General features: G+C 46.8%; 1 protein-coding gene across 1 annotated transcript in view; it reads right to left on the reverse strand.

Annotated features, from left to right (window-relative positions):
• Positions 1-4995: 4995 nt before the first annotated feature.
• Positions 4996-10409, reverse strand: part of LOC116358907 (lipopolysaccharide-induced tumor necrosis factor-alpha factor homolog) — a 7825-nt gene continuing 2411 nt past the window's right edge. Inside the window, exons 3-4 of the mRNA XM_031811260.1 lie at positions 9321-9471; positions 4996-5325 (exon numbers count right to left, since the gene is read on the reverse strand). Coding sequence (XP_031667120.1) covers positions 5220-5325; positions 9321-9471 — 257 coding nt within the window. The 3' untranslated portion in view covers positions 4996-5219. The remainder of the gene's footprint in view (positions 5326-9320; positions 9472-10409) is intronic.

A 10409-nucleotide genomic window follows, 5' to 3' on the forward strand; every position in this document is an offset into this window, starting at 1 on the left:
AGTAGGTATGGTAGTGGGTATGGTAGTAGGTATGGTAGTAGGTGTGGTAGTGGGTATGGTAGTAGGTATGGTAGTGGGTATGGTAGTAGGTATGGTAGTGGGTATGGTAGTGGATGTGGTAGTGGGTATGGTAGCGGGTATGGTAGTAGGTATGGTAGTAGGTGTGGTAGTAGGTGTGGTAGTGGGTATGGTAGTAGGTATGGTAGTAGGTATGGTAGTGGGTATGGTAGTAGGTATGGTAGTGGGTATGGTAGTAGGTATGGTAGCGGGTATGGTAGTGGGTGTGGTAGTAGGTGTGGTAGTAGGTGTGGTAGTGGGTATGGTAGTAGGTATGGTAGCGGGTATGGTAGTGGGTGTGGTAGTAGGTGTGGTAGTAGGTGTGGTAGTGGGTATGGTAGTAGGTATGGTAGTGGGTATGGTAGTGGGTGTGGTAGTAGGTATGGTAGTAGGTGTGGTAGTAGGTATGGTAGTGGGTGTGGTAGTGGGTGTGGTAGTGGGTATGGTAGTAGGTGTGGTAGTGGGTATGGTAGTAGGTGTGGTAGTGGGTATGGTAGTAGGTGTGGTAGTGGGTATGGTAGTTGGTATGGTAGTAGGTGTGGTAGTGGGTATATTAGTGGGTATGGTAGGGGGTATGGTAGTAGGTATGGTAGTGGGTATGGTAGTGGGTATGGTAGGGGGTATGGTAGTGGGTATGGTAGGGGGTATGGTAGTAGGTATGGTAGTAGGTGTGGTAGTGGGTATGGTAGTAGGTGTGGTAGTGGGTATGGTAGTGGGTATGGTAGTAGGTGTGGTAGTGGGTATGGTAGTGGGTATGGTAGTGGGTATGGTAGTAGGTATGGTAGTAGGTGTGGTAGTGAGTATATTAGTGGGTATGGTATGGGGTATGGTAGTGGGTATGGTAGGGGGTATGGTAGTAGGTATGGTAGTGGGTGTGGTAGTGGGTATGGTAGTGGGTATGGTAGTAGGTATGGTAGTGGGTATGGTAGTGGGTATGGTAGTGGGTATGGTAGTGGGTATGGTAGTAGGTATGGTAGTGGGTATGGTAGCGGGTATGGTAGTGGGTATGGTAGTGGGTATGGTAGTGGGTATTGTAGGGGGTATGGTAGTGGGTATGGTAGTAGGTATGGTAGTAGGTATGGTAGTGGGTATGGTAGTGGGTAGAGTAGTGGGTATGGTAGTGGGTATGGTAGTAGGTATGGTAGTAGGTGTGGTAGTGGGTATATTAGTGGGTATGGTATGGGGTATGGTAGTGGGTATGGTAGGGGGTATGGTAGTAGGTATGGTAGTGGGTGTGGTAGTGGGTATGGTAGTGGGTATGGTAGTAGGTATGGTAGTGGGTATGGTAGGGGGTATGGTAGTGGGTATGGTAGTGGGTATGGTAGTGGGTGTAGTGGGTAGGAGTAGGTATGGTAGTGGGTATGGTAGTAGGTATGGTAGTGGGTATGGTAGTAGGTATGGTAGTGGGTATGGTAGTAGGTATGGTAGTGGGTATGGTAGTAGGTATGGTAGGGGGTGTGGTAGTGGGTATGGTAGTGGGTATGGTAGTAGGTATGGTAGTGGGTATGGTAGTAGGTATGGTAGTGGGTATGGTAGTGGGTATGGTAGTAGGTATGGTAGTGGGTATGGTAGTAGGTATGGTAGTGGGTATGGTAGTAGGTGCCAGGCGCACCGATTTGTGTGTGTCAAGAACTACAACACTGCTGGGTTTTTCACGCTCAACAGTTTCTTGTGTGTATCAATAACTATAATAATAATGAATTTAATCCCACTTTGTGACACAACAAATGTGGAAATAGTCAAGGGGTGTGAATACTTTGGCTCTGTAGATCCTGGACTCTGACATCGCTTGTTCTGATCATTCTTTATATCTTTCTTTTAACTTTGTGGTTTTTGTCTATTGTTTTATATTACTAGATATTACTGTGCTGTTGGAGCTAGACACACAAGCATTAGGTATTACTGTACTGTTGGAGCTAGACACACAAGCATTAGGTATTACTGTACTGTTGGAGCTAGACACACAAGCATTAGGTATTACTGTACTGTTGGAGCTAGACACACAAGCATTAGGTATTACTGCACTGTTGGAGCTAGACACACAAGCATTAGGTATTACTGTACTGTTGGAGCTAGAAACACAAGCATTAGGTATTACTGTACTGTTGGAGCTAGACACACAAGCATTAGGTATTACTGTACTGTTGGAGCTAGACACACAAGCATTAGGTATTACTGTACTGTTGGAGCTAGACACACAAGCATTAGGTATTACTGCACTGTTGGAGCTAGACACACAAGCATTAGGTATTACTGCACTGTTGGAGCTAGACACACAAGCATTAGGTATTACTGTACTGTTGGAGCTAGACACACAAGCATTAGGTATTACTGTACTGTTGGAGCTAGACATACAAGCATTAGGTATTACTGTACTGTTGGAGCTAGACACACAAGCATTAGGTATTACTGTACTGTTGGAGCTAGACATACAAGCATTAGGTATTACTGTACTGTTGGAGCTAGACATACAAGCATTAGGTATTACTGTACTGTTGGAGCTAGACACACAAGCATTAGGTATTACTGTACTGTTGGAGCTAGACATACAAGCATTAGGTATTACTGTACTGTTGGAGCTAGACATACAAGCATTAGGTATTACTGTACTGTTGGAGCTAGACACACAAGCATTAGGTATTACTGTACTGTTGGAGCTAGACACACAAGCATTAGGTATTACTGTACTGTTGGAGCTAGACACACAAGCATTAGGTATTACTGTACTGTTGGAGCTAGACACACAAGCATTAGGTATTACTGTGCTGTTGGAGCTAGAAACACAAGCATTAGGTATTACTGTACTGTTGGAGCTAGACACACAAGCATTAGGTATTACTGTACTGTTGGAGCTAGACACACAAGCATTAGGTATTACTGTACTGTTGGAGCTAGACACACAAGCATTAGGTATTACTGTACTGTTGGAGCTAGACACACAAGCATTAGGTATTACTGTACTGTTGGAGCTAGACACACAAGCATTAGGTATTACTGTACTGTTGGAGCTAGACACACAAGCATTAGGTATTACTGTACTGTTGGAGCTAGACACACAAGCATTAGGTATTACTGTACTGTTGGAGCTAGACACACAAGCATTAGGTATTACTGTACTGTTGGAGCTAGACACACAAGCATTAGGTATTACTGTACTGTTGGAGCTAGACACACAAGCATTAGGTATTACTGTACTGTTGGAGCTAGAAACACAAGCATTAGGTATTACTGTACTGTTGGAGCTAGACACACAAGCATTTCGCTGCACCTCCACCTTTGACTGTGAGACAACGCCCAGTATGCCAGGGAACAGGAACTTGACCTCAGACCTGAAGACTCCCTTGGTTCCAATCAACAGACCAGAGACCTCTGACTCACTAAGCTTTAGTGACTAAAGGGTTAAAGTGCAGACCGATTAGGGGTGGTGTGTGTGTGTGGTGTGTGTCTGTATGTGTGTGTGTGTGTGTGTGTGTGTGTGTGTGTGTGTGTGTGTGTGTGTGTGTGTGTGTGTGTGTGTGTGTGTGTGTGTGTGTGTGTGTGTGTGTGTCTGTATGTCTGTGTGTGTGTGTGTGTGTGTGTGTGTGTGTCTGTATGTCTGTGTGTGTGTGTGTGTGTGTGTGCTACTGGAGATGATGACAGGAACCTTCTATGTTTAGCCTCTATTACTGGCATTGTGTGTGTTTATGAAATAATATAATATTTCATATCCTCTCAAAAGTCAAAGGTATTATTGAGATGATTAAAATCCTTGTTATTCATCAATCAAAAAAGCAAACAACCAATCAACAAACTTGACCGTTATTTATTACAAGGAACAATACTTTCTGTTTACATCCATTTCATTAAAAACCGTCATTACAATCAGTAGCACAGCCACAACGTCATTACAATCAGTAGCACAGCCACAACGTCATTACAATCAGTAGCACAGCCACAACGTCATCAAATATAACCACACTGCTAACCCTAATGCCTCACCTTAAGCACATTTTTGGTTTCATTCATTTTTACGATATAGTCCATTTTTATTTTGCAGCCGGCACATATGGTGAAGAATACCCTGTCACACATTCCCATTGACAGAAAGGAAGCTGCCCTGCTGTGGTCATTTCAGTGAGACAGTAGAGGAAGCTGTCCTGGTACAGTCATTTCAGAGAGACAGAGAGAAAGCTGTCCTGCTGTGGTCATTTCAGAGAGACAGAGAGAAAGCTGTCCTGCTGTAGTCATTTCAGAGAGACAGAGAGAAAGCTGTCCTGCTGTGGTCATTTCAGAGAGACAGAGAGAAAGCTGTCCTGCTGTGGTCATTTCAGAGAGACAGAGAGAAAGCTGTCCTGCTGTGGTCATTTCAGAGAGACAGTAGAGGAAGCTGTCCTGCTGTGGTCATTTCAGAGAGACAGTAGAGGAAGCTGCCCTGCTGTGGTCATTTCAGAGAGACAGTAGAGGAAGCTGTCCTGCTGTGGTCATTTTAGAGAGACAGTAGAGGAAGCTGCCCTGCTGTGGTCATTTCAGAGAGACAGTAGAGGAAGCTGTCCTGCTGCAGTCATTTCAGAGAGACAGTAGAGGAAGCTGTCCTGCTGTGGTCATTTCAGAGAGACAGTAGAGGAAGCTGCCCTGCTGTGGTCATTTCAGAGAGACAGTAGAGGAAGCTGTCCTGCTGCAGTCATTTCAGAGAGACAGTAGAGGAAGCTGTCCTGCTGTGGTCATTTCAGAGAGACAGTAGAGGAAGCTGTCCTGCTGTGGTCATTTCAGAGAGACAGTAGAGGAAGCTGCCCTGCTGTGGTCATTTCAGAGAGACAGTAGAGGAAGCTGTCCTGCTGTGGTCATTTCAGAGAGACAGTAGAGGAAGCTGCCCTGCTGTGGTCATTTCAGAGAGACAGAGAGAAAGCTGTCCTGCTGTGGTCATTTCAGAGAGACAGAGAGAAAGCTGTCCTGCTGTGGTCATTTCAGAGAGACAATAGAGGAAGCTGTCCTGCTGTGGTCATTTCAGAGAGACAGTAGAGGAAGCTGTCCTGCTGTGGTCATTTCAGAGAGACAGTAGACTATTGTCTTTCTGATGTGGATTACGCACTGAACTGTCAGTAGGCTGTGGCTAGGTCTGTTCATATATACAGTAGGTTTGCAGATATGGATCACTTTGTGGCAGGTGTCTCATCTTGGTCTGTTCACATGTGTTTGTGGATGTGGATCACTCTCTTGCAGTTGGGGCAGCGGTGTTCTACGTCCTGACAAGAGTCAACACAGAACGGAATCAAACAGCATGGCCAGCACCTAGAGAGAGAGAGAGAGAGAGAGAGAGAGAGAGAGATGGGGGAGAGAGAGAGAGAGAGAGAGAGAGGAGATGGAGAATGGAGAGAGAGAGAGAGAAGAGAGAAGAGAGAGAGAGAGAGAGAGAGAGAGAGAGGGGGGGGGGGGGAGAGAGAGAGGGAGAGAGAGATGGGGGAGAGAGAGAGAGAGACAGAGAGAGAGGAGGGGGTGAGAGAGGGGAGAGAGAGCGAGAGAGATAGGGGAGAGAGACAGAGAGAGAGAGAGCCAGAGAGAGAGATGGGGGAGAGAGAGAGAGAGAGACCGAGAGAGATGGGGGAGAGAGAGAGAGATGGGGAGAGAGACAGAAAGAGAGAGAGCCAGAGAGAGAGATGGGGGAGAGAGAGAGAGACAGAGAGAGAGGGTGGGGTAAGAGAGAGAGAGAGAGAGAGAGAGAGAGATGGGGTAGAGGAGAGAGAGAGATGGAGATTCAGTGTGTGTATATTCCTGTAACCTGTGTGTGTGTTCCTGTAACCTGTGTGTGTGTGTGTGTGTATGTGTGTATGTGTGTGTGTGTGTATTTCCTGTAACCTGTGTGTGTGTTCCTGTAACCTGTGTGTGTGTGTGTGTGTGTGTGTGTGTGTGTGTGTGTGTGTATGTGTGTATGTGTGTGTGTGTTCCTGTAACATGTGTGTGTGTTCCTGTAACCTGTGTGTGTGTTCCTGTAACCTGTGTGTGTGTGTGTGTGTGTGTGTGTGTGTGTGTGTGTGTGTGTGTGTGTGTGTGTGTGTGTGTGTGTGTGTGTGGTGTGTGTGTGTGTGTATTCCTGTAACATGTGTGTGTGTGTTCCTGTAACCTGTGTGTGTGTATTCCTGTAACCTGTGTGTGTGTGTTCCTGTAACCTGTGTGTGTGTATTCCTGTAACATGTGTGTGTGTTCCTGTAACCTGTGTGTGTGTATTCCTGTAACCTGTGTGTGTGTATTCCTGTAACATGTGTGTGTGTTCCTGTAACCTGAGTGTGTGTTCCTGTAACCTGTGTGTGTGTGTTCCTGTAACCTGAGTGTGTGTTCCTGTAACCTGTGTGTGTGTGTTCCTGTAACCTGTGTGTGTGTATTCCTGTAACATGTGTGTGTGTTCCTGTAACCTGAGTGTGTGTTCCTGTAACCTGTGTGTGTGTGTTCCTGTAACCTGAGTGTGTGTTCCTGTAACCTGTGTGTGTGTGTTCCTGTAACCTGTGTGTGTGTGTTCCTGTAACCTGTGTGTGTGTGTGTTCCTGTAACCTGTGTGTGTGTGTTCCTGTAACCTGAGTGTGTGTTCCTGTAACCTGTGTGTGTGTGGTTCCTGTAACCTGTGTGTGTGTGTTCCTGTAACCTGTGTGTGTGTGTTCCTGTAACCTGTGTGTGTGTGTTCCTGTAACCTGTGTGTGTGTGTTCCTGTAACCTGTGTGTGTGTGTGTGTTCCTGTAACCTGTGTGTGTGTGTTCCTGTAACCTGTGTGTGTGTGGTGTTCCTGTAACCTGAGTGTGTGTTCCTGTAACCTGTGTGTGTGTGTGTTCCTGTAACCTGTGTGTGTGTGTTCCTGTAACCTGAGTGTGTGTTCCTGTAACCTGTGTGTGTGTGTTCCTGTAACCTGTGTGTGTGTGTTCCTGTAACCTGTGTGTGTGTGTTCCTGTAACCTGTGTGTGTGTGTTCCTGTAACCTGTGTGTGTGTGTGTTCCTGTAACCTGTGTGTGTGTGTGTTCCTGTAACCTGTGTGTGTGTATTCCTGTAACCTGTGTGTGTGTGTTCCTGTAACCTGTGTGTGTGTATTCCTGTAACATGTGTGTGTGTTCCTGTAACCTGTGTGTGTGTATTCCTGTAACCTGTGTGTGTGTATTCCTGTAACATGTGTGTGTGTTCCTGTAACCTGAGTGTGTGTTCCTGTAACCTGTGTGTGTGTGTTCCTGTAACCTGAGTGTGTGTTCCTGTAACCTGTGTGTGTGTGTGTTCCTGTAACCTGTGTGTGTGTGTTCCTGTAACCTGAGTGTGTGTTCCTGTAACCTGTGTGTGTGTGTTCCTGTAACCTGAGTGTGTGTTCCTGTAACCTGTGTGTGTGTATTCCTGTAACATGTGTGTGTGTTCCTGTAACCTGAGTGTGTGTTCCTGTAACCTGTGTGTGTGTGTTCCTGTAACCTGTGTGTGTGTGTTCCTGTAACCTGTGTGTGTGTGTGTTCCTGTAACCTGTGTGTGTGTGTTCCTGTAACCTGTGTGTGTGTGTTCCTGTAACATGTGTGTGTGTTCCTGTAACCTGAGTGTGTGTTCCTGTAACCTGTGTGTGTGTGTGTTCCTGTAACCTGTGTGTGTGTGTGTTCCTGTAACCTGTGTGAGTGTGTGTTCCTGTAACCTGTGTGTGTGTGTTCCTGTAACCTGTGTGTGTGTATTCCTGTAACCTGTGTGTGTGTATTCCTGTAACCTGAGTGTGTGTTCCTGTAACCTGTGTGAGTGTGTGTTCCTGTAACCTGTGTGTGTGTGTTCCTGTAACCTGAGTGTGTGTGTGTTCCTGTAACCTGTGTGTGTGTGTTCCTGTAACCTGAGTGTGTGTGTTCCTGTAACCTGTGTGTGTGTGTTCCTGTAACATGTGTGTGTGTTCCTGTAACCTGTGGTGTGTGTGTGTTCCTGTAACCTGTGTGTGTGTGTGTTCCTGTAACCTGTGTGAGTGTGTGTTCCTGTAACCTGTGTGTGTGTGTTCCTGTAACCTGTGTGTGTGTATTCCTGTAACCTGTGTGTGTGTATTCCTGTAACCTGAGTGTGTGTTCCTGTAACCTGTGTGAGTGTGTGTTCCTGTAACCTGTGTGTGTGTGTTCCTGTAACCTGAGTGTGTGTGTGTTCCTGTAACCTGTGTGTGTGTGTTCCTGTAACCTGTGTGTGTGTGTTCCTGGCACACACATGTTGATTTTGCGCCGACAGAGATGGACGCCTCGCTTCGAGTTCTTAGCAGTGTTTTGTTTTTAATGTATTATTTCTGCCACTGTTACCCCGGGAAATCTGAAGTCTTATTACATACAGCCAGGAAGAACTATTGCATATAAGAGCAACGTCAACTTATCTACGTTATGACCAGGAATATGACTTTCCCGAAGCGGATCCTCTGTTCGGACCACCACCCAGGACAATGGATCGGATCCCAGTAGGCGACCCAAAACAACGGCGGCGCAGAAGGGTCAGACGGAGCGGGCTTCTGGTCAGGCTCCGTAGACGGGCACACCACTCACCTCTCCAGAGTATACTACTCGCCAATGTCCAGTCTCTTGACAACAAGGCAGACGAAATTCGAGCAAGAGTTGCCTTCCAGAGAGACATCAGAGATTGTAACAATCTTTGTTTCACAGAAACATGGCTCACTCGGGATACGTTATCAGAGTCGGTACAGCCACCCGGTTTCTTCACACATCGCACCAACAGAAACAAACATCTCTCTGGTAAGAAGAAGGGCGGGGGTGTATGCCTTATGATTAACGAGACGTGGTGTGATCATAACAACATACAGGAACTCAAGTCCTTTTGTTCACCTGACCTAGAATTCCTTACGATCAAATGCCGACCGCATTATCTACCAAGAGAATTGTCTTCGATCATAATCACAGTCGTGTATATTCCCCCCCCAAGCAGACACCTTGACGGCCCTGAAAGAACTTCATTGGACTCAATGTAAACTGGAAACCACATATGCTGAGGCTGCATTTATTGTAGCTGGGGATATTAACAATGCTAAAAAAATTAATCAGCATATCGAATGCGCGACCCGGGCTGGCAACACTAGATCATTGCTACTCTAATTTCGGCAACGCATACAAAGCCCTCCCTCGCCCTCCTTTTGGCAAATCTGACCACAACTCTATTTTGTTGCTCCCAGCCTATAGAGAGAAACTAAAACAGGAAACACCCGTGCTCAGGTCTGTTCAACGCTCTAACCACTAGGCTACCTGCCACCCCTACGTACAGGCATGTCCATGCTCGTGTGTGTGTGTGCGTGTATAACTCACATGAAGCAGCAGAGGGCCCCACAGATGAGCCAGGTGACCAGTCCAGTGGTGTGTGTGGTCTCTGTCAGAACCTGGACCTGACAGTGGGGACACGTCATCTGGCCGGCTACGTCTCTTAGCAGCAGCTGCTGCATCACCACCACCTGGGTTACTGCAGAGGAAGGAGAATACTGGTTAGAACCAGATAGAACTGGTCAGACCCACCACCTGGGTTACTGCAGAGGAAGGAGAATACTGGTTAGAACCAGATAGAACTGGTCAGACCCACCACCTGGGTTACTGCAGAGGAAGGAGAATACTGGTTAGAACCAGATAGAACTGGTCAGACCCACCACCTGGGTTACTGCAGAGGGAGGAGAATACTGGTTAGAACCAGATATAACTGGTCAGACCCACCATCTGGGTTACTGCAGAGGAAGGAGAATACTGGTTAGAACCAGATAGAGCTGGTCAGAACAGGATAGAACCTCCTTGGATGGAGTTATCACAGATCTAGAATGATATTATATTCCTATGGGACCATTTTAATAGTGGATTGAATTTGAACTCCAGTTAAGTGTTTCTGTTGTTGTTTGATCTCTATGTCACACCTCCTCAGAGATGTGGGGTAGAGGATGAGGTACTAGCACCCCGACGACCTCATATCTATGTCACACCTCCTCAGAGATGTGGGGTAGAGGATGAGGTACTAGCACCCCCGACGACCTCATATCTATGTCACACCTCCTCAGAGATGTGGGGTAGAGGATGAGGTACTAGCACCCCGACGACCTCATATCTATGTCACACCTCCTCAGAGATGTGGGGTAGAGGATGAGGTACTAGCACCCCGACGACCTCATATCTATGTCACACCTCCTCAGAGATGTGGGGTAGAGGATGAGGTACTAGCACCCCGACGACCTCATATCTATGTCACACCTCCTCAGAGATGTGGGGTAGAGGATGAGGTACTAGCACCCCGACGACCTCATATCTATGTCACACCTCCTCAGAGATGTGGGGTAGAGGATGAGGTACTAGCACCCCGACGACCTCATATCTATGTCACACCTCCTCAGAGATGTGGGGTAGAGGATGAGGTACTAG

The sequence above is a fragment of the Oncorhynchus kisutch genome, unplaced genomic scaffold (genome assembly GCF_002021735.2).
Source record: "Oncorhynchus kisutch isolate 150728-3 unplaced genomic scaffold, Okis_V2 Okis01b-Okis20b_hom, whole genome shotgun sequence".
Taxonomy (NCBI): Eukaryota; Metazoa; Chordata; class Actinopteri; order Salmoniformes; family Salmonidae; genus Oncorhynchus; species Oncorhynchus kisutch.